A 22,323-nucleotide genomic window follows, 5' to 3' on the forward strand; every position below is an offset into this window, starting at 1 on the left:
AGTTTTAGGGGCATCCAATTTGGTAAAAAGTTTTTTCAGGAAAAGAAGATAAATTAAGTTAGGTAGCAAAATCGCGTTTTATTTTCTGGATGCCCCATAACTGAACACAAGTTCTATTCTTCGCAGTCTTTTTTTGCAGTACTCCAAGTCGGCTGTGCTAAGTGCTTGTCAGACAAGCCTGGAGTGAGAATGAGAAATTCCTGTCCCAGAATACCCTCAATAAATACACTGTGCAAAGATTTATCTAAACTGCTAACCTGTTTTCTTTTACCTGTACTGACTTTGTTGGGTAGACCAAATTTGCACACCTATGTGGGTGACAAGGTTTGATATACTACTATTCAATTCATATCCTAATATTTTTACAACATTCTGAGTCACAATTGCATATGGCAAACTAAAAACTTCCTTGTACCTTTATGATTCTGGCCATCCATAAGTAATAGCTACTTGATTTATAAAATATCATGAAATTTATTGTGGTATATTTATGAGAGTTAAAATAATGTATGTGTGATTGTGCATTTGAAAGATCATTCTTGCCGGCATATACACACATATACATATGTATAATTATGTATACTAAATATCAAATCTACTTATTCATGTTTTCACTTTGTATTTCCTTTGTATAGTAAAATTCACTACTATCTGATGTTTTCAGAAGGCTGATATACAACAGATTTCTGTTTACACTACTCCCACAAGATACCACATATAGAATCTACAATTTGATAGGAACTTTCACAAATGCACCTAACTCAAACCCCCAACATCAGTCCAACGAAAGAGGGTGCCATTCTCACTTTCTTTAATTGTATTTTCCATAACACAGATTTACAGTGAAGGCCATACAGAATTAGAATCACCTGGTCTCCACAACAGTTAGTATGCACAGATCACATAAGGGAATACAGCTCTGAGAAATAGTGAAAAGAATGGCCTTGATTTTCATTTCTGCTCTTGATGTTCTTCAAAGTAAACCACTCAGAGTTCCTTAATATTTCACAGGTTTCTCTTAAGAAAGATAACATGAGTTTCATGTAGAACAATCGAACAATATCTTTAAGTTCCACTATGGAATATAACTACAGTAAATACTTTGTGATTTTCCATCTTCATGGGAAGATAAAACCGGTACATTGCTGAGGTGTTTATAACTCACAATGGAGAAGGATCAGCACACAAACATTTGCTGTGATCAATGTGCAGTTTACATCTATTTATTTTATAGATGGAATTTAGTTAAAGACATCTTCATCCATTTGAATCCCACTTTACTGTTATCACCACATGCGAGTTCCTCATGTGTATGCATAATTCTGCTTAATTTATACCTGCATTAGTGCCTGAGAATAAGAGATAATGTGCATGAAATTTACAAGTATCTGTCAATTCCCCTCCACTCTTACTTTTATGATCCAAGTTCTATGTTTTAGTCAATGAATTTTATGAAATTGACAGTTCTCTTTCTGGCAGAGCATCGTATTGAGGCTAATAAACAATCACATATCACAATAAAAGTAAGAAACAGACACTTAATGAGTACCTGTGCTTCTGACTATGCCATATTTATGAAGCAGAAACTTAATATGGGACCATATTTATACAATAGGGAAATAATTTGCATACTTCCTTAAGGAGGTGTGAGATGAATTTCATTACTATAGTAAAATATTTTGAGAGTCTCTGAAAGAGATCCTTTGAGGATTAAGTGTTCACTGTAAAGGGCTTTAACACATAAATGCGACCTAAGGATTCAGTAAGACTATGTGGCTGAAAAAATAGTTGATATTTTTAGCTTCATGGTTTTAAGTTTGTTAACTTCAATATTCTAAAATAGTGACTTGGATACCTAAAAACTGAAAGACTTAGTAGTGAGGAATAAAACAAACAAACAAACAAAGAAACAAAAAACAAACAAACAAACAAACAAAAAATAACCTGTAAAACCTTAGTAGTAATGCAGGACTAGATGAGTGACACTTAAAACCAGAAAGAAACAAAAGGTGGAGCAGGATGGGAGCAGCTTCCTACATTGCCTATCTCTTTATTTAATGGAGAGGCCAAGTTTCCTTCACAAACCCAACAGAAACTCAAGACAGGCTGTTCTTCCACTTCTACCTTAGCTCTACTAAAATTCACTGTATCCTATCATCTCCCAAGTGTATACACTCACATGTACTTTTTATTGATCTTACAGAATAAAAGTGTTTCTCTTGTGGAGATTGTCTTCATCCTCTCGATTGGCTACAGTAAGTATTTCTAATGTAGAGATGTTGACCGTACATGTCTCTTGTTTACCTCCACTGTCATCTCAGGCTTTTTTATTCTCATGAAGGATTCACTCCATGCTGTACATGAATATTGCCACTCCAGAAAACATTCCTACCTCTCTATGTTCTGCTAAAGTGTTAATCAGTCTGTCATCCCTTCTTAATGGAAGATGTGTATACTGAAACTATTTTCAGTGGGTGTTCGCGTTTAATATATGTCTAAAGCCCTTAAAAATGATATTGTACACTTATACTGCTAAGGGTATTCTGCTATACTTGGACACAGTAGCCCAAGATAATTTTTATGGCAGAGGCTTCATTCAGCAACCTATGGGAAAATATGCAGAGACCCACTGCTTGGGGGAGAAGCTTGGGGAATTCTGCAGAAGAGAGAGAAGAATAATATGAACCTGAGTGATCAGGAGAATCACAAGAAAGCATACAGAATCAACTAATCTGAACCTATGATCCATAGAGGCTCACAGAGCCAATCTTTGAGCATGCATGAGACTAACCTAGGCCCTGTGCATATATATTCCATTTGTATTGCTTGGTCTTCAAGTGGGACTCCTAACAGCAGGAACATGGGCTGTGTCTAACTGTATTAACTTACTTTGGGATTCTCTCCTCCTATTGGGCTGCCTCCTCTACACTCAAAAGGAAAAGGTCAAGTACTGCGAAAAATATATTCATATAGTCTTATGCAAAAATGCTTTTAAAATCTGGAAGAAGAAAAAAAAAAAGAAAGGGTCTGCCTACTCTTACTGCAACTTGATATGCCAGGGTTGTTTGATTTCTAAAGAGAAAAGGAGAATGGGTGGATGAGCAGATATAGGCAAAAGGACTTAGAGGAGAAAAGGGAGGGAATACTAGGCCTGAGATTAAAAGGAAACAAATTTGTTATGAAAAGTGATATTTATAATAATTATTTAGTTCTTGAAACAGGTGTATAACTGTAAGTGTCTTTATAAAAGAGTAACATAATTTGTCACAAGAATAAAATAATGTGGCTTATAACCTCCTTGAAATCCAAGGGACCCCACCCCAACAGCGGCATGGGATAAAATCAAACTTCCCTCATTCTGCCTCCCCTAGTGGCCATGCTCTGTAATAGAGCAAATGCAAAACCCCTCTAAGCCTATGATTACTTGGTGTTGGATAACCGATTTTTAATAGAAAAACTTTGCGTTGAAAGCTTCAGTTTGGATGATATTTAGATTAGCAAGGATTCACTTGCTCCCCAGGGCATGGTAGAACCAATTCTTGACACAATTAATGATACTCCATTATACTTGCAGACAGGAACCTAGCATAATCACCCTCTGAGAAGCTCCACCTAGCAACCAATGGAAACAGATGCTGAGACATCCAAACCTTAGATGGAACTCTAAGGGATGTGAAGGGGACAGGAACTGCACAGCAAGACAAACAGAGCAATCTTGGGGGCTCCCGCAGACAGAAAGACAGAATCATCAACCAAGAAGTGAACATGGACTGCACCTGGGCCCTCTGCACATATGTAGCCAATGAGCAGCTTGGTCTTCATGTGGGTCTCCAAAAGAACTGGAGCAGGGGCTGCCCTCGAACCTGTTGCCTCTCTGCCTTCCTGCTTGACTGTGGATCCTGTGTCCGCAAATGAATAGCCTTGTCGGACCTCAGTGGGGGAGGATGTGCTTAGTCCCCAGAGATTTGATGTCTCTGTGGGGATGAGGGCACTCAGAGGAGATTTCCCCTTCTAAAAAGAGAAACTGAAGGGAGAATGAGGGAGGACTTAAGTGATGGGGTACTAGGAGGAGAAGAGCGGCTTATATTAGATTATAAAGGGAATGAATAGATACATGATTTTTAAAAAGAATGAATGTCATATCATACAAGAAAGCTTTAAGTCACCTGCAATATTAGTTAAGTCTCCAAGAGCTTGTATTTTCTCACATGCCATGATCGGTCTGCCTCCATGGTGCTATCTACCACTGGACCCTTTCCATGGATCAGTGCAATGGGTTTATCTGACCTCAGACTTTTCATTTGGAGAACTGTAAATGATATGAGTGCATATAGAATATTGGAATATCAGCTATAGCATAGATATAGATAGATGTATAGCAGAAAACAGCTCTTCTCAATATAGTACCTAAATTGGAAGATACTTTCATTTGTTTACTTAATTAATAAAGATACTCTAAATAATTAAACTATTTCTGTACTGTAGAAGTATAGTATAGTATATATAGCATAGTAGAATAATGCAACATATAAAAATATAACAAAACACTGATTTTCTTAAAAATGCACATTTTATCAAAATTTTTCGTCTTATTGTTCCAAAGGTTGGTGACTGTTTTCTTGTTCTTTTCTCAATTTTCAGTTTCTCCTTAAGTTTCCCCCATTTTCACCATAATTTATCAATTTTTTAAGTCATATTTCTAAAAAAACTTAATTTGTTCTCAGAGTTATTAACTTAATATGAAATTCATTTAATTTCATATGGGACATTACATTATTATCTCTTTAAAGATCCACCTTCACTTTTTTTCACATTTTCTTTGTATTATTAGTTTGTTTATGATGTGGTTCTCAACCCAACACATTATGCAAACAAAGCTGGCATTAAACTCATAATTTAAGTGCCTCATCATCTTGAAGCTGGGATTGATAGTGTATATTTAGAAGCATGTCAAATGCATATCTATTACTTTCTGGTAGCATTCTATGACATAACCTTTTGTCATGTTAGTTAAATTTTAGAATAAGATACTGTATATTACAACATGGATACATTTATATTTATTTCTGATACATTTCTTCTTGAGGACTTAAATCAAATATGACATTAAGATAACAACCATGTATAGCCAAAGGAAAGTTGTATAGCAAAAACTTTCAACATGTTCTCTAAGATTAAAAGACATCTTTCATTATCATCTTTAATATTTTATTAATTTCTTTCTTCTTCCTAATTATTCCATGATGGAGTGATGATCTCATGGGTTACTTTGTCAAGAAAACATGTAAGTTGTAAGAATTTGAAAAACCAAATTTGGATATTTAAATCTCAAACTGTTTTGAAAATAATTAATAAAATAGAAAAAAGGAACAAAAGATACTCCCCTTAGCACCATATTGTATGAGTCTCCTTGAGTTACTGTTGCTTACTTTGTCTCTGTAACACTTAAACAGGCAGAAACTGCTCTTGGGGAATGTAAAAGAACTCTTTATATCTACAGACTATCAAACTATGTAGAAGTTTGTGAAAAATCTAGACTTTTCAAAATTAATTAGTCCTTGTTACAAATAGATCTATGTTTCCCAATGCTTGTCCTAAGTATAGACAAATAATTAAAATTCTGTTTTCAGATACAGATGCTTCCTCAGAGGCTCTGCCAGAGTCATAAAGACACAGTTGAGGATGCTTTCAGGTAACCATCAGGCTGAACACAGGGGCCCCAATGAGGGTGCTAAAGAAAGGACTGAAGGAGCTGAAAGGGTTTGCACACTTATGGGAAGAACAACATTATTAAACAACCAAACCCCAACCACTCCTATGGACTAAAACACCAACCACTGAGCACACATAGAGAGACTCATGTCTCCAGTTGTATGTGTAGCAGATGATAGCATTGTCTGGCATCAATGTGAGGCCTTTGGTTCAGTGAAGGTGACTTTTACCAGGGTAGGCGAATGCCTAGGCACTGAGGTTGGAGAGGTTGATTGGAAGAGGGTACACCTTCATGGAAGCAAGCGGGGAGGGGCAATGGGAATGGGGGAGGGGATAACATTTGAAATATAAATGCAGAGAATATTCAATAAAATAATTTTAAAATAAATAAAAAATAATTCTGCTTCCTCTGAAAGTTTCCCTGGAATAGGTAGGCGCTTAACCTCTCAAAGGCAAAGTTGATTAAATTAATATCTGACTAATATAGAATAATACATTTCAATCAAAATGAACTCATAAAGAAAGACCAGTGAGATAAATGGATGAGACAAGTCACACAAGGAAAGAACAGAACCAGGGAGATGTGTGAGAGGACTGATAAGAAACAACCCTGGTAACAAGTGAACAGGATGTTTGATAGAAGGCAAATTAATAGAGAATGCATGCCAGGGTCGGCTATGACTCTGTGGTCATAGAGACAGAACTGAACTGCATCCAAAGGGATGGGGAGCTACAGCCAGACTTCAAGCATAAGGATGCCATTTAATCCTAAACTCCTCATTATTCCTCGGGACCTAAGGGCATAGAAGATACTTGCTCTGTTAACTGCCAAAAGAGTATCAACCCATCTTTAGCTCAATACCAAATAAAGTCGGATTCCCAAGGTATAATTTGTAAACCAAATGATATTATTCTTATACTGTGACCTGGGGAGAAGGATATATGCACTGTATCAATTTCAACTGTCTGGATAAGGGAAGAAAATCTAATGTTCTCACCTTGAAAGATTACACTGTCTGTTGTAAATATTTCTCCAGTGTATAATTCCCATTTGGATGAGTTTTTACCTTGAATCAAACTTTAGTCCATTAAAGCCAAAGGAAAACAAGAATAAAAATGATGAGATATTTAGAACTAAAAAAAGAAAGTATATTCTACAATGAGTGCACAAGGCTGCACTCTGTCATTTCTCTCATATCCTGAGATCATGCGAAATGACAGCTTAGGTAACAGGGCTTCTCTCAGTAAGGCCAGGGTCTGCTGAAAGAAAGCCATTAGGAAAATAAATGATTCCTATTAGCTTCTCTGTACCAGCATGCGTTTTATGCAGCTTTATTGTATTGTAGCTTCTACACATATATACAGGGCCTCTTCTAAAGTGTGTAGGAGACAAACGTGTTCAAACGCCATCATTCCATGTCTTATTTTACCTGTATCTAACACCAAAAGATATATAGGTGTCCTCATTGAAGAACTTTCATTTTCTTAGGGTAAACAATATTAGATACACTACCCTTATTCATGAGACTTATGATTCCATAACTGTTTTGGTATTATGTATTAAAACATTTTTGGTTGTGATTTAAGAAACAATTTAATCATCTCAATATTCTCTAAATAAAGAAAAGAACATTTTTACACTGTATTAATATGTCAGTTGTTATGTGAACTTGACTATTACTAAACAAAAGAGGCCAGCTACATATGGTTGCTTTTCCCTAGAATTCAAGTATCTGGGAGATTGAACCAGGAGCTACATAAGGTGATAGTTGGCTTGCATTATATTGTGAGAAAGGGATATATAACAAACCCTTCTCTCCACCAGTCAAATAAATAAATACATGCATGAAAATAAAATATTCCAGCTATTAAAAAATGGCTTTATGAAATTCTTAGGCCAATGGATGATGGAACATGAAGCTATCATCCTGAGTGAGGTAATCCAGTAACAAAAGAGCACTCATTGTACGTACTCCCTGATAAGCTGATACTAGCTCAAAAAAACTCAGAATACCCAAGAAACAATTCACAGAACTTATGAAACTCAAACAGAAAGAAGACCAGAAAGTGGATGCCACAGCCCTTCTTAGAAGAGAGAACAAAACGCTCATGAGAGAAAATAAAGGGACAAATAGAAGAGCAGGGATTGGAAAAAAGATCATACAGAAACTGCCTCAGCTGGGGATCCACCCCAAATGCACCCAATAAACCCAAGCACTATTATTACTGATGCCAAGAAGTGCTTCCTGGCAGGAACTTCCTCAGAGGCTATGCCAGAAACATACTGATACAGAGAAGGATACTAACGCTCATACTGAACAGGAGGACCCCAATGAAGGAGCTAGAAAGAGGAATGAAGGAGCTAAAAGGGTCTGCAACCCCATGGGAAAAACAAAATAATCAACGAACCAAACACACTACAGCTCACAGGGACTAACACATCAGCCAATGAGTTCGCATGGAGAGACCCATGGCCCCAGTTGCATATGTAGCAGAGAATAGCATTTTATTGCATCAATAGGAGGAGAGGCTTTTGGTCCAGGGAAGGCTGCTTTTTGCAGTGTAGGAGAATGCCAAGGGGTTGAGGAGGGACAGGGTGGTTGGGCAAGGAAACACCTTAATAGAGACAATGGGAGGGGGAGGGGGGATGGGATTAGGGGAAGAAGATAACATCTGAAATGTAAATACAGAAAATATAAAAATACTTTAAAGAAAATAGAGTATTCAGGACTACCAGTTTTATAATTGGTAAATTTTAGAGAATGAGAATAAAAAATTAGTTATATTTAAAGTCAAGGCTTTTGAAATAGACTATGAATAATAATTTGACTAAAGGGATACAAATTAGCAACAAACAATGCACATTCTATTAACTTATAGGTTTGCCTTGAAAACATTCTATACAAAATTAGATAGGCCAAGGTTTTCAGTGACTAATTCATGTATACTTTATCTACACCTGAGAAGCTTCTCCAAAGATATTAGCAAACATTATATAAACATAGAAGCTGTTTATTGTAAACAAATTCTACAAATTTCTCATTTATAAGAATTTATGTACAGGCAAAAATCTTGCAAAATACACATCCTAAGTGACTGTAACCCAGTCTTTACCCAGTTATGCCCCAGTTTATCTTCTTTTGAAATGCATTTTTACAAAGCCTAATTTTGTTCTCCTTAAATAGCACATGCACACACACACACACACACACACACACGCACACACCACACACACACACACACATACACACACACACACACACACAAATTTTGAATTCTTTAAAATTTCAAACAGGGTTTCAGTTTTTGAAAAATATTCTCAAAATAATATTTTTCTACAATCATAATTACCCAGAGAGACTCTGTCATGAGATATAAAAAGAAATAGAAGTTTCAGAAATGGAGGCAAAATTAATAGATTCTTAACTACAAAACCAGCTTCCACCATGCTGATTAGTTTGACTTTCTTAGTTTGATTTGTGTCAAGAATAATAAAATTTATTTTATAGACTAGGGATTAAAGTTTGCTTTAATAATTACAAACTTTTCTGGAGTATCTCAAAGCAAGAATGCATATGCTATATTTAAACTACTGTACAACCATTGTCAGAGTTAAGGTTTTTATTGTCATGAAGAAACAGGATGGTAACTCTAATAAATAAAAACAATTCATTGGGGCTGGGTTCAAAAGCTTAGTACCTTTTCATCATGGGGCAGCATAGCAGCATGTAGGTAGACATGGAGCTAGAGAAGAAGTTGAGAATTCTACTTCTTAATGGGAAGGCAGCAGAAAAAAAGGCCTGTATACCACTAAGCATTTGAGACCTCAAATCCCACCCCCACAGAGACATGCTTCTTTTAACAAGAGCACACTTACCCCAACAAGTCCATTCCTACTAATAATGAAACTCTATTCAAACCATCACAACCATCTTGGGTAGAAAGCTGTCACATGTATTTATTAACTTTCTTCTGTGAAGCAATTTTTCAGGATCAAATAGACTCCATTATTCTATACATTGATAACCAAAATGTTTCTAATGGAGTACCATCAACCATGACATCATAGCCAGCTACATAAACAATCTATACTTGACAGTTAAAAATACATTAAATATTACACACTTAAGTTTAGAGTATAATCCATGAAGTTCTTTCACAGATTATCTCTGCTAGCATCTGAAATAGTATTATTTCATAGGACACGAACTGATTGTCTTGACTACTTTCCCACATTAATATATTAATGACTGCAATTTATCAGTTGTCCTTTGAGTAAGTGCTGTTTATGATTTATACTTTAGGATTACAGGATGTCAATACCATTTCACAAATATCTAACAGGACTAATATAGTAACACATCCATTCAACAAATATTTGTCAAAGGTCTACCCTTTTTTGTATCATATATATATACTAGAATATTTAGATTTATATAGAATCAAAATAATGTAGGTGGTGATTTGAATAATAATGGGCACCATAGTTTCATATATTTGAAGTCTTAGGGAGCAACACTAATCTAAAAGGATTAGAAAGTATGACCTTATTGAAAGAAATGTGTCAGCATGGGTGACCATATCTTTGTGGTTTCAAAGGCACAAGCCAAGCCCATTTTATTTCTTTCTTGTTGTGTGTAGCTTCTTGCATGTAGCTTTTGCTATCCCACCTAAGTTCTAGGAATGGACCACACTATCATCTCTCACCCAGAGAATATTGGGTCTATGGTTGAAAAACATAGATGTACATAATTCTTCAATTCCAACTTGTCCTTTGGGAACACTTGTTGGGGTGCTACTTATTTTCTGCCTATGGAAGCACGCTCTTATCAATAGTATTAGCTCCTTACCTGTTCACCTGCCCTCACCTTACTCAGTTATATTTAGTCACAGCTCAATACATCCAACAGTCTGCCTGTAGCCACTCTGTCTGAAATCTCACATGGCAGCTTGGCTTTTCTCTCTCAAAAACATGGCAAATGCTTCCTTCCTCTCTCTTCTGCATCTGGCTGCTTTACTGAGGTGACCCAGAATTGGCCCCCTGTCCAGTAATTTGCCCATGGTGTCATTACTGATAAATCAAAACTCAACTGTGTGCAGGACCTTAGCATTCAAACCACCCTTACACTCTCTTATTGCTACCTGCTGGTCTAAATGTAGAAATCTCTACTACTATGCCTACTGGAGTGTTCTCATGATCTCCACTATATGAATTATACTCAAAACCTCTGAAAATTGTAAGCAAGTCCCCAATTTAATTATATATATATATATAGAAATAGCAGATTGTGAGTCTCCAAATGATACATAGTTATTATCAACCAGATCATAGCTACTACCTTCCCACATCAGTGAACTTTCTGAAATGTAACCCACAATAAAATTTATTAGACTATCGTCAAAACAATGTCTTTGAATTTCACTTACTTCAGCTATTTTTTCAGTCCTAGATACATAATAATTAATCCCACCCTTGTGAAAAGAGATATACACTTTTGTTTATGAGCCTAGTTACACAGAAGAAAAGGACAATAGCACCTGCCCTCTGTAGTTCTCACCATATTTTAAAGATTATTCATTGAAATATTCCTGCAATGCAGCAGTATAAGATTACTTGTATTACACACAGCACCTTTCCTCCTTGGACCTTGAAGGTGCCTTTTACAGAATAAGGCATAAAAGAAGGTAATTCTTATAGTGCTCCAGGGAGATGGAAAAATATATTGAAAACCATGGAAAGACCAAATTACTGTTGGTGACTAGGGAAATAAGAGTCACTGAAAGTGCATGGGTATATAGCAACTACAGGGAAAATAGAAACCTTTGTTCCTACATTTTAGAGCAACAGACCTTCGGACAGCCTATCTATGCCCATGTTCATGGATGACATAGATGGCACAGGTGGAAATGGATGCATAAGAGCAGTTGCTGTACAAGAAAACCTCATATTCATTCCAGGTCTTCAGAGTCAGAGCAGGCAGTGTTGCTGGAAGCTTGCTCAATTGTACTCAGTTTTGTTTGCTCCTCTATTAGATCACATATCCCAAACATTCTCTCTGTGTACCGTGCTGCACAGAAAAGATTCTTGAAACAATTTTCTTGCATTTGCTATTGCATGTCCTTCAGTAACACGTTGGCTATGGCTCACATGTGGTATATTAGTCTCACAAGGCTTCTTAAATGTCCATCTACATTTGGAGGTATCAAGAAAAGGTTTTATCTCATTGAATTGGGGATTAGAAAAATACCTCAAGATAGCATTTAGATGACTGAACCTTCATGTTGCTTGAATAAGGATAAAGACCAGAAGGTTATCTACTCAGACACACGTATGTTCTAAGGCTTCTGCCATGTGATTCCTGCGATGCCTCAGCTCAAGAAGATGGTTATTGAAACTCACAGTATGTGAGCTAAGAACTTCTCTTCTTTCTCACACCTCTAAGTTTTATCATTGAGTTATTGGCAACAGAAAACAGATTCATTCAAAAGCTAACAAAGAAAGAACATGAAATCCATGGTTAATACTGCAATGTTCATCACTATGACTTCTGTGTCAGACATAGGGCAGGAAAGTCAGGAAATATTTATCGAACAAATAGATGGCTTCTCTCAAAAAGATTGAAAGGACAGGGAGAAAAACCCAGGATGCTAAAAGCTATATTGAATTTCTCTGCTGTGCTTCTAACAAGTTTCAAATAGCTATCCATTTACAGAGGTTACTTGTAACCTGCTCCCCCCCCTCTCTCTCACACACACACAAACACACACACACACACACACACACACACACACACACACACACACATGTTATATAAATAAGAGTTTATTTTAACAGTACTGGGCAAATCTGCACAAGAAATTTAAAATGAAAGAGGGCTTCTTCTTATCCATCCTTATCTCAAGGATATATTTCTGTCACCACCACTCTAAAGGTTTTACACTGATTAAAATAGTTGACACATAGAGAATTTTCTCCTATTGGCCTGAATTCTTCTTAATGATTTCCAAAGAGCAATGTTTCTGCATCATCAGATGTGACAAAATGCTGCTGTCTTGGACAATTGATCATCCTGCTCTTCCAGGCAAGCTGTGCACATTTCTTTCCTGCAGGTGAGGTCCAGAAATAACTTATACATGTAAATACTAATGATTCAATGGATTTTAAGACTCCACTTAACTTTTAGAAGAGATCTAGAAAATATCTACTCGATCTCTAAAATTTGGAAAACTGAATTTTCAAAATTTGTAATATTCCTACAGTTACCTCAGAAATTTAGGCAGTCAACTCTATTTCTAAAACAACAGCTTTCATGACTGAAGAGATATCAAGTGAACACAGTATCTGAATCTCAGGAAACAATGTCTGCAAATGCTCACATCCATAAATACAACAACAACAACAACAAAAAAAATGTCCTCAGACTCATATTATGGCTTTTAGGGGAAACACTGTCCAGCCATGTGGGACACATACATTTTGTCTTATATTTTTTAATTGACTAACAAAGTAGGTTTTTATGTGGCTCTTTATATGTCCTCCTTTTATATTAATACTTTCTTTTTAAAATTTTATTTATTCATTTACTACCCAAACAGTCCCCCTCCCAGAGTCCCTCCTTCCTTACCCTTCCCCTTTCCTCTCATAGAGAAACATACACACCCCATTTTTATTCCACCCTGGATTAGACACATTCTCTTCCACTGACGCCAGACAGGTCAGCCCTGTTGGGGAATGTCAACTGGGCAACTGCTTTAGCTCTATTAATAATAAGTTTAATTGTAAGAGCAAAGGACTAGAAACAACTCTGATGCCCCTCAACTGAAGAATTGATACAGGAAATGTGGTTCTCTTGAAAACAAGAACATTGTGAATTCTGCATAAAAATGGATGGAGTAGAAAATGCCATCCAGATTGAGGTAACCCAGAAGAACAGGCATGGTATGTGTTCACTGATGCGTGGATATTAGCCATAAAATACAGCCATAATACACCCTAGAGACCCAAAGAAGTTAAACAAGAAGGAAGACTCAAGAAATTATACTTGGATTTTACTTAGAAGGATGAATAAAATAGTCATAGGGGACAGAGGGATGGAGGGAACTGGGAGGAAGAGGAGAGATATGGAGGATAATGAAGGGACAGTCAGGATCAGGTGTAGGAAGGGACAGGAAAGGAGGCCATCTAAACCTTTCCATCCCAGATTTTCTCTCTGTTTTCTTGTTACCTATATTATGCTTTCTCGCTTTCATGGGGCACTTATAAAAGCCCTAACAAGCAAAGCCACTTTCTACACTTCGATCTCTACAGAGAATATGTGACATTGGTCCTCTGGACCAGGTCATTTTGCTCACTTGCTCAGATACTTGTTTTCCAGATCCAGCCATTAATCTGCAAAATTCATACATTTATTTTTTTATAGCTGAATAAAAGTCCATTTGTAAAATTCCCTGCTTTAATCATCCCTACATTTGCTGATAAAGTACATCCCTTAGGCATTGTTTATTAAGCAGCCATACCATAGATGGGTGTACCTGTGTAGTAGGATATAGAATCCTTCAGTTATACACTGATCCCCAGATGGAGATCTGGATGGCCTTTCCTTCAGTCCTGCTCCACAATTGACTCAGTATTTCCTCCTGTGAATATTTTTGTTTTCCCTTCTAAGAAGGACTGAAGCATCACAGTTTGGTCTTCCTTTTTCTTGAGCTTCATGTGATCTGTGAATTGTATCCAAGGAGTCCCAAGAATACTTGCAGCTCATTAATATTTACAGGTATTGGCTGTTATAAATTTCTTTAAATAACTTTGTCAAGAATGATTTATGGAACCATGGTAAGGGTCCATGAGTCACCAAGGAATGCTACCCTGGACTCAAATAGTCTGCAAAAGCAAAGAGTTTTACTCTACAGATATTTGGCATGCTGGGATCTACCATTTACAAAGATGAAGATCCCCCCAAGTGAACTTACAGGCCCAATATAGTATAACTTAAAGTGTATTAAATTCCAGAAAAGGGAAGGTGATTTTTAATCTTAATGCATTGACTTTGTATTTATGGATATTCCAAATCCATTTCTGTGGGGTTTATGCCTGGAAATTATTGTTGTGGAAGCCTGGAAACTGTTACTGACCCATTGCCCTTGCCTCAGGCCAAGGTCAGTTTCTGATTGATTGCCCAAGGCCTAGGAATTTTTCAGTAACTGATTTGTCTGGACTTCCTTAGTTCTTAGAAGCAGAGATCTAAGCCTACTCTACTGAACTGCCAAGTTGAAGCATGTCATGGAGTCAGCTTATCTCAGTCCTCTTACCATATTTCTCCCAGGTACCTTATAGCCATTCTTGGTCTGTGTAGTTCATATAAATTGGTCTCTAATTCTTATCACTTTGGGTGGACCTCAATGCCATTATAAGGCTGTCCTAAATATGTAAAGTAATTCCTAGATTATCTTTGGCTCATCTCTGTAGTGAAAACATTTTACATATGTCAGACAGGATAATAAAGCAAGATCTCAAGCCACCATCTCATGAAAAACAGTGAGTCCATGGAGGTAAGCATGGGGAAGTAACTTGAAGGCCCACTGTTGACAGTGACCAAGTGAATGCAGACTGTTCTTAGTAGCCAGAACCTAAGGGAATATTTAAAAATGAATTATTAAAATATAATATATCCTGGAAACATATCATCACTTGCATCAGTTGTTCAATGAAGAGCAATGCTGGGCAAAGCAACATGGATGGGGAGAAGGACCTTCTGTAGCTCTCAATAATGCGATGATTATGCTTTAGAAACAGCCTGGTCACAAGCTGTACTGGGCTATGATGTGCTTTCAGCTGAGCAAAAAGAAAAAAATCTCAAAGTTTTAAAAACTCTAATAATTTTGTAATTTCATTATAGCCACTAAGCAATCTACACTCTTGCACACATATCAGCTTACTCAGAGTAGGGTATTTTACATGTTCTTATTTTACCCAACCAAAGATAGGCTTAACATTCTGTCTCTCAGTCAAGACAAATACCACTACATTTATTTTTAAGTAATTGCTAGAAACTATTGTCTATTTACTCCCATTTTTCATTTCCTTTCAAGTGCTCTAGCATCTTATAAACTTGCTTCATACAGTGGTCTAGGTCATTCAAGTCTACAGAAGCTTCTACTATTACATATGTATCAAGTCCCAACACTACAAAGCCATTAAAAGTCTCTGCTGGACCACCGTATTTTTATAACTTTTCTGTGAACCAACTTCTAAGTGACCCAGTGAGCTGGAATCAAACACAGATTTTCATATTCCCAGCTTTCCATTCCAGAGTATTGTTGGGGACTAGAAAGAAATTAGCAAGTGTTTCTAATGCTTCTTATAAGCCAGTCCATTGGAAATGGATTTTGTCAATTTTGTTTCAGATTATGTGGCCTCTTCATAGGGAGAGTTGTATACTTATATTATTCAGTTACTCTGCCTCTGTAGCACTCACACTGATCCCATCTGCTCTCACTTGTTACAACTTGTTACAAGGAAGTAGGCTTCAAGGGACTCTTTGATTGTATATTGCAAATTTGAGCAGATACACTGGTAGATATTCCCCATAGCTTCTTATACTGAACAATTAAGGTCTCAGTCTACATATTAAATCATACCTTTCTTTCTTTCTATAAAAGCACAGACACTTTAGCTGTCCTCAAGGAACCTCTATACCTACTCACACAGCAGACCTAACTCAGCAAGTAGGTGTACCACACAGAAGATATCCATGACTGGTTTGCCCACAAAAATTCTAATCCTAAAGTTTCAGACTGAGTACATTGCCTTAGTACTTATAACAAGACTTCAACAAATCTTTCTGCTACTACTGTTAGAGTAGAAAATAAAAAAATAAAATGAAATAAAAATCTACCTGATGTTGGAGCAATGTTTCTTTTTCTCCCTTAAGAGATATTCAACTTCCAGTCTCCATCTGTGCTCTGGAGTTTACACAATGGTACAGTTCTCAAGATGCAAAACCTACCCAGAGAGAGCTGGTCTCACAGAAGTGCTGTACTCCTCAGTCCACAGGTGAGACAAAGATTTTTGTTCCAGTAACTGTCTAAATGGATACCTGACTGGAAACCACAGAACTCAGGAACCATGGAACAACTAAGGACAGATGTTATGGATAATCGTCTACACCCCAGAGTTAATATGGTAGCACAGCTCCCTGTACCCAAATCCCACCCAGATAGAGCTAATCTCCCAGGAGAGCTGACACATCTAAGATCACAGGCTTACAGGACGGAAGGCTCCAGTAAAAGACAAAAACAAACTAACACCAGGGATAAACAGATGGTGAGAGTCAAACACAAGAATAAAATCAACAGAAACAGGGCTAACTGGCATCAACAGAACACAGTTCTCCCACTACAGCAAGTCCTTGATACTCCCAGCACACTGGAAAAGCAGGAATAGGATTTAAAATCACATCTCATGAAGATGATAAGAGTTCTATAAGAAAGAAGTAAGTAATTAAAGAAATACAAGATAACACAAGTAAACAGGTAAAAGTAAGTAAAAAAGGAGCACAAGAAAATCTCTTAAAAACTAGAGAAAAAACACAACCAAACAGGTAAAGAAGTTGAAAAAAATCAAGAATCTAAAAATGGAAATAGAAACAATAAAGAAATCACAAAGGTAGGAAGAAAATATAAAATCTAGAAATGAGATCAGAAGTCATAAATAAAAGCATCGTCAACAAAATAGAAGAGATGGAAGACATGAGAATCTCAGGTGCAGAAGATACTGTAGAAAACATTGACACAACAGTCAAAGAAAATGCAAAATGCAAAAAGGTTCCTAACCTCAAAGATCCAGAAAATGCAGGACAAACTGAGAAGACCAAATCTAATGATAATATGTATAGAAGAGAGCAAAATTCCCAACATAAAGTGCCACTAAATATCTTAAAGAAAATTCTAAAAGAAAACTTCCCTAAAAAAATAAATGCCCAGGAACATACATGAAAGCTACAGAATTCCAAGTAAACTAAACCAGACAGAAAATTTCCCCATTCACATAATAATCAAATCACCAAAAAGCAAATTTACACAACATCTGTCCACAAACTCATTCCTACAAATGATAATAAATGGACAACCCTACCACAATGAGGGAAACCTCACCAGAGGTAAAAAAAGAAATTAATCTTCTTGCAACAAACTCCAAAGAAAAAAGCACACAAACAAAATCTACCTCTAACAACAAAAATAGCAGGAAACATCACTGTTCCTTAATATCTCTTAATGTCAATAGACTCTATTCCCCAATAAAAAGACATAGACTATTAGACAGGAAATATAAATGGGACCCAACATTTTGATGCATACAGGAAACTCATCTCAGAGACAAACACAGATACTACCTCAGAATAAAAGGTTGGGAAAAAATTTCCAAGCAAATGTTTTCAAGAAAGAAGATGGAGTATTCATACTCATATCAAATAAAATAGATTTTTCAACCAAAAGAAACCAAAAAACATAAGGAAGGACACTTTTTACTCATCATAGAAAAAGTCTATCAAGATGAACTCTCAATCATGAATATCTTCGCTTCAAATACAAAGGTACCCACATTCATAAAAGAAACTACCAAAAGCATATATTGTACCACACAAAATTATAGTAGGAGACTTCAATACTTAACTCTGATCAATGGATAAATCATAGAAGCAGAGCCTGAACAAAGACACAGTGAAAAAAGCAGAATTTATGAACCAAATGAATTTAACAAACATCTATAGAACACTTTATCCTAAAACAAAAGAATAAACTTTCTTCCCAGAACCTCATGGCACCTTCTCCAAAATTGAACACATAGTAGGGCACAAAATAGACCTCAAAGATACAAGACCATCAGAATAATCTCAGGCATCCTACCAGATCACATTAGACTAAGGCTGGTCTTCAATAAAAGCAAAAGCAACAAAACCCACATACACATGAAAGCTAAACACTGCTCTATTCAATGATAGCTTGGTCAAGGAAGAAATGAAGAAATAAATAAAAAACTATTTTATATTTAATAAAAATGAAGGCACAACATACTCAAACCTATGGAATACAAAGAAAGCATTGCTAAGAGGAAAACTCACAGCTCTGAGTACCTCCAAAAAGAAAATGGAAAGAACATACAGTAACTTCTTGACAGCACACCTGATATCTCTTGACAAAAGCAGATACATCCAAGAAAAGCAGACAGTAGAATATAATGAAACTCAAAGATAAAATCTACCAAATAGAAATAAAAAGAACCATACAAAAAAATTAACAAAAACAGGAGCTGATTATTTGAGAAAAATCAACAAGATTTATAAACCATTAGGCAGCATTACTGGAGGAGACATAGAGAGTACCCAACTTAACAAAATCAGAAATGAAAGGTGAGACATAACATCAGAAACTGAGGAAATTCTAGAAGTCATAAGATCTTACTACAAAAGCCTATACTCAACAAAACTGGAATATCTTGAGGAACAGATATTTTCCTAGACAGATACCAGATCCCAACTTTTAATCAGGATCAGATAGACAGTCCCACAACACCTAAAGAAATACAAGCAGTCATCAAAAGGCTCCCAATGGAAAGCAAAACAAAACAAAACAAAACAAACAAACAAACAAACAAACAAAAAAAGCCCAGGACCAGATGGGTTTAGAGCAGAATTCTATCAGAACTTCACAGAAGACCTAATACCAATATTCTCCAAAAACAGAAACAGAGTAATTCAAAAACAGAAATAGAGGAATACTACCCCACTGATGTTTCAAAGCCATAATAAAATCCATTCCTACTTACAAAGAAAGAGAACTTTAGACGGATTTTCCTCATGAACATTGATGTAAAAATACCCAATAAAATTTTTGCAAATGGAATCCAAAAACACATCAAAATGATCATTCACCATGATCAAGTAGGTTTCATTCCAGAGATGCAAGGATGGTTCAGTATAAAGAAATCTATCAAGGTAAAACCCACTATACAACCAATTAAATGAAAAAACCACATGACCATCTCTTTAGATGCTTAGAAAGCATTTGACAAAATTCAAAACACCTTGATTTTTAAAAGTCTTGAAAATAACAGAAATTCAAGGCCCATAGTTAAACATAGTAAAAGCAATATACAGCAAATCAGTAGCCAACAACAAACTAAATGGTGAGAAACTTCAACCAATTCCAGTAAACTCAGGGACTAGACAAGGATGCCCACTATCTCCCTAAATGTTCAATATTGGACTGGAAATACTAGCCAGAGAAATCAGAGAGCAAAAGGAGATCAAACAGATACAAGTGCAAAAGAAAAAATCAAAATGTCACTATTTGCAGATATATAATGGTATACTTAAGTGACTCCAAAAATTCCACCAGAGAACTTTTACAGTTGATAAACAAACTCTGCAAAGTGGCCCGATATAAAATTAACTCAAACTAATCAGTAGACTTCCTCCACTCAAAGGATAAATAAGCTGAGAAAACATTAGAGAATCAATACCCTACACAATAGACACAAAGAATATAAAATAGCTTGGGGTGACCCTAACAAAGGAAGTGAAGAATCTGCATAACAAGAACTTCAAGTCATTGATGGAGGAAATTAAAGATTTCAGAAGGTGGAAAGATCTCTCATGCTCATGAATTAGAAGGATCAACATAGAAAAATGGCCATCTAACCTAAAGCAATCTACATATTCTATGCAATCCCCATCAAATTTACAACTCAGTTCTCCATAGGGTTAGAAAGAGAAATTTCCAAACTCATTTGGAGTTAAAAAAGAAAAAGAAAAAAAAAAAAAACAAGATAGCAAAAACTATTCTCAAAAATGAAAACACTTGGAGCAACTGGTGGGTGGGAAACCTGGGCTGCCAGGGAGCAGAGAGATCTCTGCGGAGTGCACACGGAAAGTGCACCCCCTGCCTTGCCCTGCCCTGCCGTGCCTGATCCAGGACCAGGAACAAAAAATTAGAACTTCTGTTTCCACCCAGCAGCGACTTCAGTACGCAGAGCTGAGACCGGCCCATCTGCTACCCGGAACTGCAGCACATAAAGGCTGAACAAATGGTGAGTGGGAGACCTAGGCTGCAGGGGAGCAGAGAGATCTCTGCGGAGTGCACACGGAAAGTGCACCCCCTGCCTTGCCCTGCCCTGCCCTGCCAGAGCCAGCGACCAGGAACAAAACATTGGAACTTCTGTTCTCACCCGAAGACTCTGAGGCATAGTACAGGGCTCGGCCCTTCTGACACCTGGAACAGTGGAGATCCAAGGACACAGACCAGATACAAGGGAAAGGCAAGAACATATCACTGACAACAAAATGGCAAGAGGAAAGCGAAAGAGTATATCCCAAGGAAACCAAGACAATCTAGCAACACCAGAACCCAGCTCTCCCATAACAGCAAACATCGGAATTCCAAACACTCCAGAAAAAGAAGACACGGACCTGAAATCATACCTCAAGATGATGATAGAAATACTTAAACAAGAAAGAAAGGAAAAGCAAAAAGATTCAGAAGCTTTTAAAGAAGAAACAAGAAAAACACTCAAAGAACTAGAGGAAAACAGAACCAAAGAAATAAAGGAATGGAAGAGAGAAATTAAAAGAGAAATTGACACAATAAAGAAAACGCTAAAAGAGATAACCCTAGAGACAGAACACCAAAAAAAAAAAAAAAAAAAAAAAAAAAAAAAAAAAAAAAAATCAGGAGTCACAGAAGCAAGCATTTCCAATAGATTACAAGAGACAGAAGAGAGAATCTCGGAAGCAGAAGACAACATTGCAAACATAGACAAAACAGCCAGAGAAGATGCCAAAAACAAAAAGCTCCTAACCGAAAATGTCCAGGAAATCCAAGACACAATGAGAAGACCGAACCTAAAGATAATAGGAATAGAAGAGGGAGAAGAGTATCAACTAAAAGGCACAGTAAATATCTTCAACAAAATCGTAGAAGAAAACTTCCCTACCCTCAAGAATGAGATGACCACGAGCATAAAGAGGCTTCAGAACTCCAAATAGGTTGGACCAGAAAAGAAATACCTCCCGACACATAATAGTAAAAACATCAAGTGCCCAAAGCAAAGAAAGAATACTAAAAGCAGTAAGGGAAAAAGGTCAGGTAACATATAAAGGCAGGCCAATCATACTCACACCCGATTTATCAACAGAGACTATGAAAGCTAGAAGAGCCTGGACAGACATCATGTACTCCTTAAGAGAGCAAAAGTGCCAGCCCAAGCTGCTATACCCAGCAAAACTATCAATCACCATCGATAGAGAGATGAAGATATTTCAAGACAAATCAAAATTCACACAATATCTGACCACAAAGCCAGCACTACAACGAATTATAGGTGGAAAACCCAATACAATGAGGGATAATACAGCCTAGTAAAAACAAGAAAACTCCTAAACAAGAAAACAAAAAGAAGAAAAAAACACAGACAAAACTCAACCCAAAAAAGTAATAATGGCAGGAAACAGAAACAACTATTCCTCGATATCTATAACATAAATGGACTCAACTCCCCAAAAAAGAGACATAGACTATCAGACTGGATACATAAACAAAATCCATCCTTTTGCT

General features: G+C 36.6%; 1 protein-coding gene across 1 annotated transcript in view; it reads left to right on the plus strand.

Annotated features, from left to right (window-relative positions):
• LOC308428332 (small ubiquitin-related modifier 2-like) overlaps positions 1-22,323 on the plus strand; it is a gene marked incomplete at both ends in the record, with an annotated part of 56,897 nt that overhangs the window by 6,301 nt on the left and 28,273 nt on the right. Inside the window, one exon of the mRNA XM_080926743.1 lies at positions 2,204-2,255. Within this exon, the coding sequence (XP_080782869.1) occupies positions 2,204-2,255 (52 nt within the window). The remainder of the gene's footprint in view (positions 1-2,203; positions 2,256-22,323) is intronic.

This window comes from Micromys minutus (assembly GCF_963924665.1).
Source record: "Micromys minutus genome assembly, chromosome: 12".
In the NCBI taxonomy this organism is placed as follows: Eukaryota; Metazoa; Chordata; class Mammalia; order Rodentia; family Muridae; genus Micromys; species Micromys minutus.